Source organism: Pholis gunnellus, assembly GCF_910591455.1.
Source record: "Pholis gunnellus genome assembly, chromosome: 15".
Classification (NCBI taxonomy): domain Eukaryota; kingdom Metazoa; phylum Chordata; class Actinopteri; order Perciformes; family Pholidae; genus Pholis; species Pholis gunnellus.
This window is the reverse complement of record NC_136542.1, coordinates 23,282,566-23,300,942: the sequence shown is the minus strand read 5'-3', so window position 1 is coordinate 23,300,942 and position 18,377 is coordinate 23,282,566. Positions and strand designations below refer to the sequence as shown.

Below are 18,377 nucleotides of genomic sequence, written 5' to 3'. Positions count from 1 at the left end.
ATTATGATAACTAAACATTAACGTTGCGGCTCATGGGATTCATCTTAATTTACCCCAATGTGTTTCCTGTGGTTGGATGGGGAGTTTTTGAATGCCAATATTTCAGTAGCTTCGGGAAAGAGGCACTTCATCCGGTACGAAGAATCTTTCACTCCAACATAAGAAAACATTTCTCGCAATATATGGCCACGGGTGTGGGTCTTCGTCACCACCATCGCTTTGTTGCGGGAGTAGCAGGTGCTTCCATTTCTGAAATCAGTCATCGTAGTGGAATTCTACTCATGGAGTTGCTCGCTAGCTAGCATCCTGGGCATCACTGGGAATCAAAACACCGTGGCATTGAGAGCACTTGTTTGCAGTTGCGCATTAACGTGATTAACCAATGATTTAACTTGCAAGCTAGGTCCACTGATTCGCCTAACCTGCTTGCTTGCAGCCTGTCTTCCACCACAGTCCTCGACGTTGGTCTCATGATTCATTTATTTTCTAAAGATAGATTTTATTTTGTAGCGAGTAACGAAGGTTTCAGGGGAAATGTATCGGAGTCAAAGTATCAGTTTTCTTTGCAAAATGTAGTGAAGTAAAAGTAAAAGTCAACAGAAATATAAATAGTAAAGTAAAGTACAGATATCCAAAAAAACGACTTAAGTACAGTAACGAAGTATTTCTACTTCGTTACTATACACCACTGGGAAATTGTGATAATGGATGAGGAATATGTCACAGCAGATACAATCACTTATACTGTACTATGTACAGTCGTAATGACATAAGAAGCCAACAGTTGTCTTGTTCTTCTGCATTTAACTGGGTCAAACCCTGTCACAGTTACACTGCGCAGGCGCAGCTTGTAGACTTCCTGTCAGTGCCATAGCAACCAGAGAGACGACGTCAACATGAACATGGTGAGTGTTTGTGTTGTGGCTTCATGTGTTTCGTTGCTGTTTCGTGTTTTTTTGCGACATGTTACGACTCTAACCTTTATGAACATGCAGCGTTATGGGCTATGTTAATTGACATTACGTGGGATATTGTGGTCGTTGTTAGCTAACATGGGCTAACTTTAATTAGCTGAATTGGATAGCTAACGTCAATTAGCTGGCTAACGTCGAGTCTGCCCTAAACGTGTGTGGATGTCTGTGTCTAGTTTGCCAGTTTTTCCTCCCGCTAAACCGAGTATTGGGAGGGCTAGGGCTAGGACGAAGACTAGGTGTTGGAATGGCTGCTCACTCAGAATGAAGTGTCTTAGCCGCCAAACTCCCCCAATGAAAATGGAAATAAAGACAGTGTGCATATTAAAAGCCTGTGTGTTTAATGTAGCACTGTTCTATCTTATTTACAGTACCCATCTGCTATTTTGTCATCACACTAGCATCTAGCCTCTCCCTGTCTAATTGAATGTTATGTAATGTCTCCAGGCCAAAGCAACGACTGTGAAAGAAGCGCTGGCCAAACTGGTGAGTAGCACATGCACAGAATATCATGCAATATTTTGTAATATGATTATTTGTTTGTGTTCGTACGAGTGTTTCAAATTCATGACTGAAAGTAGTTGCTTGATGGTAGCATAGGTGTTGTAATTGCACTTTTATTTTGATCTGTGTGTGCGTGCGTGTGTGTGCGTGTGCGTGTGTGTGTGTGTGTGTGTGCGCGTGCGCGTGCGCGTGCGTGCGCACAGGAGGAGAAGTCAGGGGAGAAAGTGAGCGAGAGTAAAGCCATAAAACTGTATGGTCAGGTTCCTCCTATAGAGAGGATGGATGCCTCTCTATCCACACTCACCACCTGCGAGTGAGTCCTGTAACGACACAACAAATAATACACATAACATCTATCACACTTTTGTCCATCCTGGGAGAGGGATCCCTCCTCTGTTGCTCTCCCTAAGGTCTCTTCCCCTTTTCTCCCCGCTAAAGGTTTTTTGGGGGGAGTTTTTCCTGTTACAATGTGAGGGTCCTGGGACAGAGGACGTCGTATGTGTACAGATTGTAAAGCCCTCTGTGACTAATTTGTGATTTTGGGCTAAACAAAAATTCATTGAATTGAATTGAATAGGTTGATACTGTCTGGTAAAGCTACACATTTACACCGATTCAGGCTGAGCAAAATCTACAGTAGGAATCTTTCAACATGCAATAGGAGATACAGTATGGTAGTAGGCTAGCTGTTACAGATGACTATTTGGCACTATATTATATCACGTTCAGCTGGTGTTTGAAATTATTTGGTAAATTTCAAAAGTATAAATTGGGCGTCAACTCTCTTCCTGAGTACAATTTGGCTTTACTTTTTTGAGAGTCTAAGGAAATATAGCTTTAATCTGTGAAAATGGATGGCTGGTATAACCCTCTCTGCTTTTTAGTAACTTACATATGCTTATTTTCATGACCAATCAATGTGCCAGTCATTTAAACTAATTGATTCAGCTTTAATTTGATAAAAGTTCCCGTTTATATGCACCATGGCAGTGAGACCGTGGCGCTACTTTTTGTCTTGAAATGAAATTATCGAAGAAAGGAGCTCAGGTTGGTAGATAGAGGTAGATAGGTCGCTGTGCAGTTCACCCTTAGACTGTACTTCCATGATGTTTTCTTACTCTTAGTAAATTCCCCTGAAAACACCCCTTTTAATGCAAAGATGTTTTTTTGTTCCAATCAGAGGCTGTATACATGCACACGACTACTTTATCGACATTCACACTCCCACGAAACATCACTGTTTTCGTCAGAAATTCACACAATCAGCAGCAATGTAACTGACAGAATAAATCCAAACATCAGAGTCCAAGAAACAACCAACACATTTCCATTATTGTCTAATACTTTAGTAGATCAATTATGTTGATGTTTACAAAAACAACAACTAAAAAAACAATTAAACTGCAGATAACACAAAACAACTCACAGACTTCTTCCGGCATCAACAGGATATTCATGTTATGCTTTTTTCTCATTTATTTGGGAAGATGGTTCTAGGACACTTTGTCACAATAAGAAGTGGGTCTTGAGTAACAAAAGGTTGAGAATCACCACTTTAAAAAAAACACCCTCATTGAAATACCTGATCGGTTTTTGTACTGTATCCTCCACAGGAAGCTCTCTATGTCCACAAACTGCATTGAAAAAATAACCAATCTCAATGGCCTGAGTGAGTCCTGACTGCATAAATACACACCACACAGACACACACTCTTCACTGATGTAATTGTGGGGTTGTAATGTGTTGTTGTGTTGTGTTCTTCCAGAGAACTTGAAGATATTGTCATTAGGAAGGAATAATATTAAGTCCTTCAATGGGCTGGTAAGTTACATACTGTATGCAACAGAATTAGCAGTGTTTTATAGGTTCCCTCTTTTCTTAAAGGGGATCCAGATATGCTACACACATACTTTGAATGTACATTATTTTGCATCGGTTGTTTCTGTGTTTATGTGTGTGTTCGCAGGAGGCAGTGGCGAACACATTAGAAGAGTTGTGGATCTCCTATAACTTGATCGAGAAACTGAAGGGAATTCAATTCATGAAGAAACTCCGAGTCCTCTACATGTCCAACAACCTGGTGAAAGAATGGGGTGAGCTACGTTCATCAACACAATCAACACATATTGAGATAGACAAAGCTAATGACATAGTGAAAGTATTGTGTCATGTTTATTCCTGGTTTCATGTAACATTTATGAGGCTTTTAAGTGACCTGTTCAGATAAAATCCTCCTCTTGCCTAACACCATTTTGTTTTATTGAAGAGGATAACTATGTCAGCAGTGTTTTTTAAAAGCAGCCTTTTATTCCTTCCATTGCATGTCTTGGTGGGGCGAACGTTTAAAATACAAAAAAAAAAAAAACTACGACAGTAAAGCTTTCTAACTTTTTAGCAATGGTCTCTTTAGTAATTTATATTTTAAAGGTATTGTGCTGATGGTTTGTTGGTGTAGGAATCCCCTGTGATCACTTTCATTTATTATATGCTGTCGTGTCTGTGTTGTGTAGGAGAGTTTGTGAGGCTGGCCGACCTGCCATCCCTCGCAGACCTGGTGTTTGTTGGAAACCCTCTGGAGGAGAAGCATTCAGCCGAGGGAACCTGGATGGATGAAGCCTCTAAAAGACTACCTAAGCTATGGAAACTAGATGGTAAGAATGTTTCAGCAGCGATGTGTGTTAGAACCACTACCTACATTCCATGCTGCTCCTGCAATTGTCATCCAGTTATCCATGGTATAGACTTAACTGTTAAAAAAACTGAACCATTAACTATCTATTAACATGAGATTCCAGGGTTGAAGAAATATCGTGATGACACTTTACCGGTCCATAAATTCTGAATGATTAATAATAATGAATTAAAATTCATTGCCAACATAACCATGACAGTATTTTTAGTGAGTCAGCTTAGGTAATGTTAAATGAATATTTACTTTGGTTTTAAATAGGGTATTAATTTAAAGAAAATGTCCAATTTCCCCCATTATGGACTCATAAATATTACAAAAAGGGCTTGATGGTCTGTGAAGTGAAAAGGAGAAATCATGAAATAAAAACAATAATTACCCTTTACATGGTCAGCTACAAGACACATAATAGCGATACGTTGTTTCTTTGAAGTTATGATTGGAGATATCTTTTCCTGTGGTTTCCAGGAACCCCAGTCATCAAACAGGAAGAGGATGAAGCAGATGGAGAGAACTGAGGAGCATGACTATCTACAAAACTGCAACCTCATTTTCTGAAGAGTCTTCTCTTTTTTTAAAGTTTTGTATGATTTGTCATGGTGCTTTTCTTTTTATAAAATGATTTTTACAACAGCGTACACTTTGTTAGAGATAGACAAGTACAAGATTACCAATTATTTTGTATAGAATGAGAAAAGTCTGTTAAAAAAAGATCAATACTTAAATTGGTAATCTCGAAGATTGACATTTGAATAAATGTCTTTTATCTATCACTGAAGGCGGTAACACAGTGGTGATTGAGCCTATGGCCCACTGATTGCAATATATATATATATATATATATATATATATATATATATATGCAGTATTACCAACTGGGTGTCTGTGGTTACATTCCCAAGAAAAAATGATGTATTTCAGTTTTTCCTAACAAACACACAAAAAACACAATTCTGAACACAATTCTAAAACAAATAGCATGTTAGTATGGAATTTTGGGCGCAGCCATTGACTTCACGCTGTTAAACTCAAAGCACAATCCCATTCTTTTCACCCAAATAGAAATTGTAAATCAACCAGGACTGAAATCTTAACGACTGCCACTTTAAGGCCTTGTGGGCTTGGGACCAAAAAAAAGTGTTGTTGAGACCTTATCAGTGGAAATACATGATGAGCACAGTACTATTTATGGGCCAAAAACACTGTCCTCCCTCCATGGAGAGATGAGCATATACAGCTAAATATAAGATGTATGATGCTACTTTCACACCATAGACTAAGCAGTGGAACAATTGTGACTTGGAGAGATACATTTAAGAGTGAACAACAAATGTAAATCAGGGTCTGTTACCGAACTCTGACTTCTCAGGTAGTAAACAGTAGAAGCATTATAGCAGGAAGTTGGTATTTACGATCCTTCTCATGGGACATGAAGGGGCCATCACCAGCCACATTGCAACAGCCTTTGGTCAGGACTGTGGGGCCAGTGATAACTGACATGCACAAAAATACATATACAGTTCTGTTTGGCACTGTGTTTGAGATATTCTATTTATATGTTCTAAACGTTTTGAACTCTTTGATGGGCACTAGTTTACTGTATTTTACTGACAGTTCTAATCTTATTTTGGATTCTTAGATTTGACATTGTTCCAGTTTTTTTTCGACATGTTATACGCATGTATAATGCATGTAGCATGTCCTCATTAATTACATGACACGTTATCTTTGTTAAATTTATTTTCATGTTTGAAAGTATTTAGGTGTGTTTGTACATACAATTGTGAATTTTTTTATTTATTTTTTATGATTTTGATATTTGAAATAAATGCTATTGAAGTATCTCAGTTGAGCATTGTTACTTGAAATACAACATTAATATTGGTAAATTCTGAAAATAAAGTATAGAATAAGTTAGTACTTGGACTAATGCATCCAAACAGGGTTTTTCTTTTGTAATTCTAACAATGGGTAATTTACAGTCACGTGATTGGCATATTTTGTCTCCACGAGTTAACCGCCCATAGACTGTAGGGAGTCCCCTGTTATTGTACGTGAAACATGTACTTTAACAGGGCACCAATGAAAAGTCAGTCCAGCCTACCGCTTTCAGAATCGCATTTATAATTGGCCTAAGTAGATATCAGTCACAACTTCTTCCATTCGCTTCCCTGGCAACGGCCCTCGTACCCGGAAGTTGTTGTCTTCGCCTCGAAATATCAACAGCTCAACTTCAGAGCGGTAGAAGTTTCTTGAAAATATGTATATTAAAAACAGTCTCTACTGGAATAAGCGTGACAGCTGAGTGGATATAACGTTTGTCCGTATGCTTGTAGTGTGATGTGGCTGCAATGCAGCGGAGTAAAGCGGCTGTGAGTGTGGAAGTGAAGCAGGTGATAGGAGCTCTCTGCAGACTGCTAGCGGCCGCCGGCCTGGAATCTGTCCCCCCACCGGAGAACTTCAGACGGGCTAAATTCGGCGGTGGACCCGAGGTGGTACGTTCCTTTTCTGTTGTCACTGTCAGGGTGGAATGTAACTGTATTTTCTCTTGAGGTAAGGCTACATGTATTATTATTATTTGACAGCTTTAGGTACTAGTTACTTGATGTTCACTTTATTAGCTAGGAGTAGCCGAAATCAAACCGTTTTAAGCTGTGTTTAATTATTTTTCATTGATTACAATTGGATCTCAGCAGGAGCAGAAAATGGGAGAACATGTGGCAATGATACCAGTAAGGCAACAATAAACATCAGCAGTGCATCATGCCAAGAAGAAGCAGAGTGTTGGAGCACTCTGTAAAGCAGCACGTGTTCCTGTCCTGTGCTTTCAGTGGCAGCACTCTTCCTAACAGACCTAACAGCACATATTTGACATCTCTCTGCTTGCTGTTGTTTCCCAGGAGGACCAGTTCTGGCAGCTCCTCGTTGGTATGCTTCAGACATCTAGCATTGTTTCACAGCCAGGAGGAGGTAAGTCACGTGGATCCCTCTGTGGCTTTAATGCTATTTTCAGGACTTTACTTTAATTTTCACATAGATGATTTTTTTCCCCAGGATTTGAAAACACCCCGTTAGACAAAACACGTGTTTGCACATTAAATTGGTACATGGAAAAGCACCCAAAATGACACATTGTCCAATATGCAAAGTCTGTTCTGTGTGCTTATAAAAACATCATCTTGTGACTTTTGCTCACCACATATATGACCCACTTTTGTTTATAACCCTATTTGACTCTGATTACCACTGCACTTCTTGACTTGGATTCAGTTCTACTGTTAGAATAGAACCAAAAACATGCTCTCTGCACATAGCCGGACCAAACCGACTGACATCTCCTGATGGGGATGAAAAGCGTTTAAGCGGACTTGCTGAGTGACCGAGTGTGTTTTCTCCATCTGTGTTTAGCCGCAGACAACAGGAAGCTAGTGGCGGCAGGCCTCTGGCAGACTGGCTACCATGCGGACTGGATGTATGGGAGCTGGGGAGGAGGAGGAGGAGGAGGGGAGGGAGGGAGACTTTCCAGCAGAGACCTCCTCCTGGGGCTGGGCTGGCTGCTCGCTACAGGAAAACTGGAGGAGCTGCTGACCCGGCGAGTGCAGCGGCTGGACAAGACACTGCTCATACCTACACCTGTAAGTATCCCACCACGTTAAACCTAATTCTGTATTGGTAAATGTGTGTAACTTAATATCTCTCTGTCAGATGAACCCCCAGCTCCCCAACGAGCTCCTGTTAGACTCTGCATCTCTGAGGAAACTGCAGTGGCTCATTGGTTGCCTGAGACACCAGGGGCGGACCCTGCTGTCCATGCAAGATGAGCGAACTCGCTTGCTCCACGCTGTGAGAAAATTCCTGTCTTTTCCAACTTTTCCACATGCTGCCATTCTGTACAGTGAACTGAATATTGCTTAAAGTTAAGCAAGTCAAACATTTTGTGCAGGAAGCGTGACAATGACGGAAGTTTCCATTCCAAACCGAAGCCAAGACCTTTTCTGCTCAATGATGCGAACATTCCAAAAGACAGAATAGGCACACTCACTGTTTATGCCCTTTGGCTACTGTCAAGTGTTTTTCTGCCTTAAAATCTGGAAATATTTTTGAAATACTCAGTTTAAGTAACTGAAATAGGTATTGGAATAAGTTCTATGAAATCCATGTTTTTCTCAGGTTTTCTTTGCCAGCATTCCCTCTTCTGTATCCTCCTCTGATCAAAGCTCAACCGTGCTAAGGGAGGTAAGAGAGTGTGCTGCTGTTATTAAAAGGAAATACCAATTACATGCTCTGCCTATAGTTAGAGTTACATAACTGAACAATTTCCTCTCTGTTTACAACTATGTGTTAAACATGTTCTATCATACTTTCAGGCCACAAGTCATTTGGGTTTTGTCAATGCCAAGAAAATCAAATGTTTGAGTGTCATGTTCTTGATTGTTTATTTGACACTTCGTTACCAAGCTTTTGGCCACGTCATGATAGTGAAGTTTGACTTAATAGCTTACTTAGTTTAAGAATTCAACAATAAACAGTTCATTTAGTTTGTTTTGTTGTTTGTGTAATTTCTTAATCTTGTCAAATGCAGTGTTAAAGTTACATCTGAGAGTACAACATGCTTTGGGGTGTCCTTAAAACTATTGTGTGTGTGTGTGTGTGTGTGTGTGTGTGTGTTACAGGACTGTGTTTGTGTGCAGCGGCTCTGTGACCTCCTAGAAGCATATCTGAACTGGAAACGGGTGGAGAAAGTCTTCTGGACCTGGATGGTGAGTGAGACACAACAGCACGATTCAACACAGAAGTGATTTCCAACACTTGGCCCGGTTCACACCTGGGTTATCTGATCACAAGAGGAAACGTCTTTTTCCTCCAAGTGAGGAAATAGAATATTGGCAATACGCATAATCCAGCTGAAATTCACAAGCATTTTTTAAAGCATGTGAAGATCCAATCATCACTAAAGCGTGTCATGCAAGAGAGACAGTAAAAACAAATGTACTGATCAAAGTTGTCATATTGACATTTAAGGTGTTTTTATTTAGTCCCAACGTCAACATGCAAGAAAACATTCCACCTTAAAGCTGTCCATTGCCTTTGAGTGGTACAGTTAATTAAATATTTTTTTCCTCAGTCTTTTGTTAGCAAAGTGCTGCATTTGCTCGGCACAAATAAATAAATGAGATAATCTGAAACAAGTTAACAACAACACATTTGGTCTTTGCAAACAGAAACAATGTATATGTTTATTTGTATGTAGAGAATGGAAATGAGATCTGATAAGTGGTCACTGAAGACTAGGGGTGCAACGGATCACAAACCTCACGGTTCGGTTCGGCAACCACGGTTCTTGAGTCACGTTTCGGATAATTTTTCGGATCAGCAAAGAAAAGGGGAGGAGACAAATATAACATTACATTACATTACAGTCATTTAGCAAACGCTTTGATCTAAAGCGACTTACAATAAGTGTATTCAACATAGGTATTCAAGAGAACTACTAGTCACCAGAAGTCATAAGTGCATCTCCTTTGTTAAACAAGCATCTAAGAGCATAAACCAGAGCAAAAAATACAGTGCAAAAACAAACCAATACGAATGCAAGAAGTGCAACAAACTAATACGAATACAATAAGTGCAACAAACTAATACGAATACAATAAGTGCAACAAACCAATACGAATACAATAAATGCAACAAACCAATACGAATACAATAAGTGCAACAATCTAATACGAATACAATAAGTGCAACGAACTAATACGAATACAATAAGTGCAACAACTAATACGAATACAATAAGTGCAACGAACTAACACAAATACAATAAGTGCAACAAACTAATACGAATACAATAAATGCTAATAAGTGCACCACCTCTTCAAGAAGTGCTACCCTGGGGACCCTCGGGACTTGTTACTTGAAAAGGAACAGCAGCAGTAAAACTGTATTACACACTATGATGATTACACTGTAAAAAAAAATGGTGATCCGTGGTTTACAAGTGATCCGAACCGGGAGGGGTGATCCGAACCGATCACGGATCAATCGGTGATCCGTTACGGATCGATCCATGATCGGTTACACCACTACTGAAGACGCATTCTAATGCCGGGTGTGAACTGACCTACTCAAAGCTGTCCGCTGGGGATAGATCACGTAGGACGCATGTTAATGCCAGGTCTAAACAGGGCCATTTATTGTGATGTCAGCAGCCATGTGTGCCTGGAAATGTGACTCAATGCGTGTGTGTGTAGGACAGTGTGTTGGATTGCCATCTGACAGATCCTGTCGTCGAGGAGACTACACATGATGCACCCAATGAGAGTGCGAGAGTGTGTCACCATGGAAACCGGGGGCTAGGAAAATTAGAGGACGTGCTATTGAGGCTGCCTACAGGACAGGTGTGCAACACACACACACCCACACACAGTTTGTTAATTTCTACAGAGGTCGAAAATGAAAGTGAATGAAAAAGTATGTGATTGAACTAAAGGAACGCTTCAAGAAAGGGGGATTCTCTGTTGCATATATATATATATATATTACATATATATTAGTGCTGGGCAACGATTAAAATGTTTAATCGCATGATTTCTTTGCGATTAATCGCATTGTTATGCTCAAAATTCAATAATGAATACAAAAGTAGTGTACTGCGCACTTTTATTTAAAAAGTACTGCTATATGAACAAAAGTGCAATGACATTTGGTTTGTAAACACACAAATAAGTGGCTTTTTAACAGCAGTATTCCCTTTACGCAGTAGTATGTAAAATACAGTTATGATTCTGATAATAGATATTCAGCCGGTGTTCACAACTTCAATTTCATGTGTGTAATAGATACAATTTGAAATATACACTTTGAAAACTGCAAAAATATCTACGTCATGGTTTTTCCTTTTTTTTTATGTTTGTTAAATTTTCAGTAGCTAAAACTAAATGATATGCTTACTATGCATATTCCAAACAAAAACACTTTAAAAACTCTAAAAAAAATAATTTAAATGAATCATTGCTTTTTTGGTATTTTGGTCAGACACATGCAACGCTGATTACCGTAATATGTGTGGTATTTGTTATAAATGTACGTTTGTACATAGAGGGTGATAAGAAGCTTTACATTGGAGCGGCTTAGGACCCAGGGGAATGTAGGTGAAGGAAACAGGAAGAGAAGGAAGAGACACCACACAAACACAGCTGTTCACCGCTCGCTTCCCGGTTATTGTGTTAAAAATGTCCGCTTGATAATAATAACGCGCGATAAAATAATTGCCGGCGTTAATTAATGAATGCGTTAACGCGATAATACCGTTATGACCATTAAAAAAACAAGTTATTTTGAATGATGTGCTACAAGTTCTAGATCCTTAAATAGTAAGGAAAGTGCAATTGATATTAAAACACAACATTTTGCAATAGAATGACTTCATAATTTTTTTGCCTTTTCTAGCCTTTTGGTAGTGCAACATTTTAGCCAAATGCAAATGAATATAGTAAAACAACACAATGTTTATTGTTTCAATTTTGAAACGGAAGTATATTTTTGGTCACATCTATCATGCAGGCACATCTCAAAGTGCAGGAACAGAATGAAAGAGAGCTATTAATGCATAGAACCATAATAATTGGCAATAACAGGAACCAATAACACACGGCCCTCCTCAAACATCATATATGGCAATATGGCCAAAATCTTCTTTCCTGATGTAGGCCATTTCATATCTTGATAACGATGTACATCACAACATGGCATTGTTTCTGTTCAATTTAATAACTGAATAGTCTATGTGAAAAGCCATACGGTTTTGTTCCTGTGTGAATTAAATTCTTGACAAATGAAAAGTACTAAGTATTTTCTCATTATCAGAGATAATCTGATTTTCTGAGAAATTTGAGTATGTGCTTGTACTTATTACGCAATGTAGTTGTGTAACGCACTATCTTGATATATGATTTCATCACAATATGATTCTGTTGAAAGACGATAAATCATCATGTTGAATTATAGCCCAGCCCTATCAAAGCGTAGCATCGGCCAGCTCTGACCAGGGTCGGACAACTATCCAGCTCTGCTCCATAGACTCTCATGCAATTGAGTAATAGTGATGCTCGTCACCCGGAGAGGTTGGAAGGAGAAATACTTTTCTATAACGTTACATTTCTATGTAAAAACCTGTGGACATTAGTAGAGTATGTTAGCACGTAATTAACTAGCGTTAGCACGTCTATGCTATGCTAGCTACAGAAGGTATACTGAATGCATCCACATGCTGCTTTTGCATTTTAATGATCGTACCGGTGTATAAAGACCATGGCTTCACAGGAACGGTGTTCTTTCATTTCATTGTCTTCTGTCTGGATCTACAGGTGATGTGTTAGTTCACTTTTACACTGTGATCTGTAGCTTTAGCTTCTATTTTTATCTTTTGACATCCTGAATATATCGCATATTGTAGACCCTTCTTGTCTGCCTGTTTCTGAAATAGCTTTTTTGTTTTTACCAAAACTACATAATATTCTCAGGGAGTTCAGTTAGTGACAGTGTGGGCTCCATGGTAACGTAGCTCTGACAGACTAGTAGTTTGACGGACTAGCAACGAGGGGCGGGGCTTAGCGAAGGTTCAATTGTCAGATTGGGGAGACTATTTTAGCTCACTCTTAAACTACTTCTTCTGCCATAGAACCATATATTTAAGAAAATATGGCAGACACAAAGCTTAATATTATCATAACATTTTGTACTGTTGACCGTACTGTTATTCTTGTTTTGTTTTGATATTTGTGTGCTGTATGTTGCCCCAGAAAGGACAGAGGAGAGGCAGAAGGGATGTTGAGGACAGAGAAGGAGGAGAGAGGTGGCAGGGTGGATCGGACATCTCTTGCCTCCCTCCGCTTCCCTCCTCCCTCCCTCAGGTCTACCGAGCCAGTTTCCAGACCGGGAGGCCAGTCAGACACAGCAGCCACACAGCAGAGGGGACCCGCGGCAGGGCCGAGACTCTGGACGAGCTCCCAGCGTCTCAGGCTGCCCAGCTGCTTCTTCAGACAGAGGCTCTGCTGCTGGAAAGGAGGGACAGGCAGAGACTGGCCAATAGGATGCAGCTGCAGGACATGATTGGCAGGCTGGATGAACTGATGTTAATACCATCACAGACTTTTATTTAATCCAAAAACTGCTGATTTATTAATTCAGAAATGAACACAATAGGGATTTTCATGTTTTTAGTTTGCCAAAGATTCACTTGACATTCGGATGGAAACATCACCTACATCACAAACATAATATTATATAGTATAGAATTAAAAAAATTAAAAAGTGTTTAAGAACTGGATTGTATAAGACATTTTGGGAAACACACTTGTGCGTTAAGTAAAGAGCTGGAGTTAAGACATGATTAGCCTAGCTTAGCAAAAAGACTGGAAGCAGGGGTATTAGCCTGGCTCTGTCCAAAGAAAATACCTAAAAGCCCTCAAATTGTCATTAATTAACATGTTTCTCCCTTGTTTAATCCAGTGGCGGGCCGTCAGGGCCTGCAAAGCCTTCTCTGCTGGCCTAAACAGAATCACAATGTTACAGCTATTTTATAATTTAATACTTTTTCTTAAATACACTACATGTATTATAATTTATAAAAATATTTTTCCCATTATCTTATTTTCTCATTGCACAGCTACTGTCTTCCTCAGTTGATCTGCTTCCAGTGCAGCTCGTTTTAAGTAGAGCTTTTATCCAATCAGATTTCACCTCTGTGTCTCTATAGGTAAGAAGAGAGGCCCCAGGCCTGCAGACTCACAAGTGAATCCCTTTGCAGTTTAAGTGAATGGAGACGATATTGTCGATTGTCATATTCTTCAACCAATCAGATCTTTAATTTGACATGTTGGGCGTATTCTTTGACGTGCCATAGCCTGCTAGCTGGCCTAAAAGTACGTGATTGGTCAGTGGGCTAGCATGACATGTTGGGCGGTGATAATCCCAATATCTGCTGCCTCTGTGGAGCGGACATTTTCAGCCCTCAAACGCATTAAAACCTATTCAAGAAATACAACTGAGTAGGCTCGACTGTCTTCACTGGCGTCCATGAATCGAGAAAGACTTCTTACTGGAACTAAAACGCACGGATATAATGAACAACCGTGGGATTAAACTCTTTATTAACAAAGAAAGGAGGATGCACTTTGTCTTTAAATAGTGAACAGCCGCTCTGGTAAGTTAAATGCGTTTGTTTTTACATCTGCAGTAGCTTTAATATGCTTGTTTATATATTATTATTTGTACAACTTGTTTTTATGAAGGTTTTTGTTTTATATGTGATAGGAACCATTGTTACGTCCAATGTTGCTCTGGGGACATATTTAGCCGGTGCCAGTGTTGGCGACTTTCTTGCTAAATCTGGCAACTTTCCAAACCCTCATGGCTACTTTTTTTTGTCAAAAGCTACTAGTGACAAATCTAGCGACTGGTTCTGGTGTTATTGGAGAATTTTCTGGTGTTTTGACGTTAATGCACGTACGTTCTGCACTGTCGTGAACGAGCAGCGGGTGCTGCCGTGAGCCCCTCCGCTGCCGCCCACAGAAGCCTCGCGCAGCCGTCCCAGCTGCAGTCAGAGCAGAGAGGAGACGCACTCTCGGCAGATAGTGTATTTATAGGTGTTTGCTTCATTTTTACACAAAACAAATAATAACCCTAGCTGTGTTTCAGCTGCAGAACAGCAGTGAAGGCCCAGGTATAAAATGCATGGCCCGCCACTGGTTTAATCTATACATAAACAGAAATGTAATAATAATAATAGAAAGTACTGGTACGATTTCTGAACTTTAGACGGCGCTGCTTCCACCTTTCTTTAAGATGTAATGCTAAGCTAGGCTAACCCCATCCTGACTCTAGATCAGTACTTAATGTTCAGATATGAGATTGGTAACAATCTTCTTATCTCAAGTCTCTGAAAGAAAGCAAACCAGTGTATCTCCCAGTATGTTAAACCACTATTTTTATTCTATTTTACTATTTGTTTTGTACATTTATTTGAAAGCTAAATATGTCTTTAAGTATACAGATGGCTGATTAAAAAGAATAACATTAGTATTAAATTCAGCTGTACTACTGAATTAAGCCAAACACAATCTACAGTCATTGAAAACATAATTTGTATCTCTTTATTCATCAAATTGAATAACACCAAATTATTTTCAGCATCGTAAGATATTGAAAGTGCTACAACAAAGTAGGAATCGAATGTTAAGATGGTAGACTAATAATACAGCAGGTGTTAATGAATTTTGATGTCTACAATATTTTCTTGTCTCATAAGTTGATGTTGATGGACTGAGCAATACCCACCGGAGACTTAGGGTATCCCTTCAAAAAGCTTTTTGCCAGTGCAGGATGCAGAGAGGTGGTTTGATTTTCTGAATAACGGGCTGTAAAGACTAAATTATCATGACGAATTAACCACCAGTAGTTTCTGCATGTAGGAGTTGAGCCACTTCTGTCTCTCCATGGAGGTGAGGAGTTTACTCTTCTCTCTGAAGGCAGCGTCATCAGCCACAACCATGTTCCTCTTCATCATGCCGGCACCCTGAGACGACCATTCAGCAGGCCATGCCCTCTCCACGCTAGAGAAACACAGAGCTCAAGATCAGAGACTAGAAAACACTCCAGGTACCAACATCTCCAACACTTAATATAGTACTGTTGTTTTTTGTTTTTGTCATGACAATTTGAATTGTAGTTTGAATTAAAAATTGAAATTGTTTACTTTAAAATCAAGATGAAGTTAAAAATGCCTTTTTTTTAGATCACTTCCCCCGATCGTATTGTGCACCTATTTAACAACATATACAAAGGAATTACCAAATAAACGATTTATTGTATTTTTATATCAAAATCCAATAATCATTATTTCCTGTAAAATATGAAGTGTGCTTAAGTAAGCTAGTACCAACTATTTTCAACCAGTAATGTCATGAGATCTAATCATCAATCAATATGCAACCTTTGCCGACAAGCGAGGTGTGTGAGCCACAGTCCTTTAAAACTCTGTATCGGGATTGTGCTAAATTCTATGCCCACCCACTTTTTATCAGTCCAATTAAATGAGAAGGATTGGATTTAAATCTGACAACTCAATTTGAGGCTTCAAAACAGCAGTCCACAAACCAATGGGTGACGTAACGCCGACTACGTCCACTTCTTATATACCGTTGATATTTTGGGAAATACCCATATTCGCTATCATTCCGAGAGTTTGATAAGAGGATCATTACCACTCGTTAAATTCGAAGCTATAGCCAGCAGAAGGTTAGCCTAGCTTAGCATAAAGACTTTAAACAGGGAAACTGCTAGCCTGGGTCTATCCAAAGTGAACGGAATCCACCCTGCCAAGAAATAGCCAGATAACTGTCATAATTTACACTACGGTTTTTGTGGGAATTAAACAAGATATAACATGTTAATTAATGAACTTAATACCCCTGTTTCCAGTCTTTGCGCTAAGCTAACCATCTTCTGGCTTGAACTACATAGTTAGCGCTCAGATTTGAGAGGGGTATCAATCTTCTCATATAACTCTCGACTCAAATGGCCCGTTGAATGAAATATTAACTAAGTAAATTAAAGGAGGACATCAAATTTAGGCCTTGTACCAGATGTTGGCACAAACAAAGGAAGGACAGGAATAGACAGCTAAAAGTGCTGCCAAACCCACACACAAAGAATTTGATTGTTTTGCACGATGTGTTTGGCTAACTGCTGACAGCTACCGGCGCTACCAATGCACACACTGCTGTACAGCTCTACCACTCGGCTGCTGCTACGCGGGCAGAGAGTTTAGTGAGTTTAATTTTGTTTTTGGCAAGATTGTATGACGTGTCATAGACAACGACTTCGAGCCGATTGCCTGCTTGTTTTTGAGTTTGAATGAAGTGTGTTATAGGACGTTTTCCCTCACTATGCAGTTACCTCGCCTCTGCCCTCTCAGGAGCAAACAGCCACGCCTCCCTCATCAGTCTTGCCTTGCTATCAGCTCTGAGGCTGGGTGCTGACGTCATTTGAATGCTCCAATCACGGAGAGAGATGGAGGGGAAGAGGACATCCCAGTCGCCTCGTTTAGGTTCCTCTGAATCATGAGGACTTCTGGAATAAGATCGTATTAAACTTAATGATTCCTTGAGAAACATATTTGATTGTATTGTATATAGTAATATTAAAATTAGTCCAACGTATAAAGGAAAATACAAAGTTAGGTATCTAAGGTACTAGGTAGTTCAGTGGTCTGTAATTATGGTACGTATTTACTCCAAACCACTGTATGTCGATTCCACTCATATTTTGCTGCTACCTTGATGAGATTGAGTGAGATTTCCCACCTGAGAGGTAGTCGAGGCTGAGGGAAGCCAGATGTCACCAAGGTCATACCCAGAATGCAAAGCAACAGGAAGGACATACGGGGGAAAGCAGGCAGCTCAGACATCCTAAAAAAAGGGAAAAAAAAGAAAAAAAGATGCTTCTTTGACAATACAAGTTACATATTAACTGAGTTGTGTATTTACAATCTTAAACCCAATTAACAACAAAATAATACAAAACTATAAAAACAGAAACCTATTTTCATCATCATCATTAATACATCAGTATGCTTTTTACTGTGGAAAAAAACTAAAATCTTTTACAATACAAGGTGACCGTGTTGCTACTTTTTAAATTGTGATTTTTTAAATTAGAAGGTTCTGTATAATGCCAAAAAGGCAAAAACCTTGTGGTCAATGTCTTGGTTTTTTAAAGACTATAGAATACAGTATATTTGAAATAAAATAAAATAGGCTTTGAATATGTCATCATTTCTATGTAATCCACTTGGAGAGCTCTCCAAGGTCTTTACAATTAACATAAATCTACTGGAATTCAAGAATTTTGGTCTGAATCTGAAATGATTGAAGCACCCTGACACCGCCCTTGTGTGCTTCTATAAAGAACCATTTCAGAACGTATGTTTGACACAGTGTGTTTTTTTAACATTTGTGATTTTCAAAAAATATTTCAGTGAGAGCACCCTTTAATTAAAAAACTAGAGAAACACTCCAATACAGACTCATTAACCTAACCTAACAACCTTTTAAGATCCTCTTTTGTTTTGAGATTTAGTATGTGCTCAGCTGGAACCAAATTCGGTCAGTCACAGTCAATGAGACATCATTTTTCTACTATCTTGTGGGGGAAA

At 39.3% G+C, this 18,377-nt stretch overlaps 3 protein-coding genes across 3 annotated transcripts; 2 read left to right on the top strand and 1 right to left on the bottom strand.

Moving 5' to 3' along the window:
- Positions 1-1,652: 1,652 nt before the first annotated feature.
- On the top strand, positions 1,653-5,934 carry dnal1 (dynein, axonemal, light chain 1). Its single transcript, XM_079174219.1, has 6 exons — positions 1,653-1,788; positions 3,089-3,144; positions 3,242-3,297; positions 3,443-3,569; positions 3,987-4,127; positions 4,634-5,934. Exons 1-6 carry the CDS (start codon positions 1,754-1,756, stop codon positions 4,681-4,683), a joined length of 465 nt encoding a protein of 154 aa, XP_079030345.1. The 5' UTR covers positions 1,653-1,753; the 3' UTR covers positions 4,684-5,934.
- A 449-nt stretch (positions 5,935-6,383) lies between these two features.
- tedc1 (tubulin epsilon and delta complex 1) lies at positions 6,384-14,193 on the top strand. The gene is made up of 8 exons (XM_079174207.1): positions 6,384-6,660; positions 7,066-7,135; positions 7,574-7,800; positions 7,871-8,008; positions 8,336-8,401; positions 8,839-8,925; positions 10,414-10,560; positions 12,964-14,193. Exons 1-8 carry the CDS (start codon positions 6,517-6,519, stop codon positions 13,321-13,323), a joined length of 1,239 nt encoding a protein of 412 aa, XP_079030333.1. The 5' UTR covers positions 6,384-6,516; the 3' UTR covers positions 13,324-14,193.
- A 1,120-nt stretch (positions 14,194-15,313) lies between these two features.
- pth2 (parathyroid hormone 2) lies at positions 15,314-17,630 on the bottom strand (the record flags this gene model as incomplete). Its single annotated transcript, XM_079174539.1, has 3 exons — positions 15,314-15,774; positions 17,120-17,293; positions 17,527-17,630. 3 exons carry the CDS (start codon positions 17,628-17,630, stop codon positions 15,597-15,599), a joined length of 456 nt encoding a protein of 151 aa, XP_079030665.1. The 3' UTR covers positions 15,314-15,596.
- Between the last annotated feature and the right edge of the window lie 747 nt (positions 17,631-18,377).

Excerpts from the sequence above, each read along its gene's own strand:
- dnal1 (XM_079174219.1), top strand. The coding sequence starts at position 1,754 with ATGGATGCCTCTCTATCCACACTCACCACCTGCGA. Across the intron at positions 3,570-3,986 it reads CAACCTGGTGAAAGAATGGG|GAGAGTTTGTGAGGCTGGCC; the intron begins GTGAGCTACGTT and ends TGTGTTGTGTAG. Across the intron at positions 4,128-4,633 it reads TAAGCTATGGAAACTAGATG|GAACCCCAGTCATCAAACAG; the intron begins GTAAGAATGTTT and ends TGTGGTTTCCAG.
- tedc1 (XM_079174207.1), top strand. The coding sequence starts at position 6,517 with ATGCAGCGGAGTAAAGCGGCTGTGAGTGTGGAAGTGAAGCAGGTGATA. Across the intron at positions 6,661-7,065 it reads TCGGCGGTGGACCCGAGGTG|GAGGACCAGTTCTGGCAGCT; the intron begins GTACGTTCCTTT and ends GTTGTTTCCCAG. Across the intron at positions 7,136-7,573 it reads TGTTTCACAGCCAGGAGGAG|CCGCAGACAACAGGAAGCTA; the intron begins GTAAGTCACGTG and ends ATCTGTGTTTAG.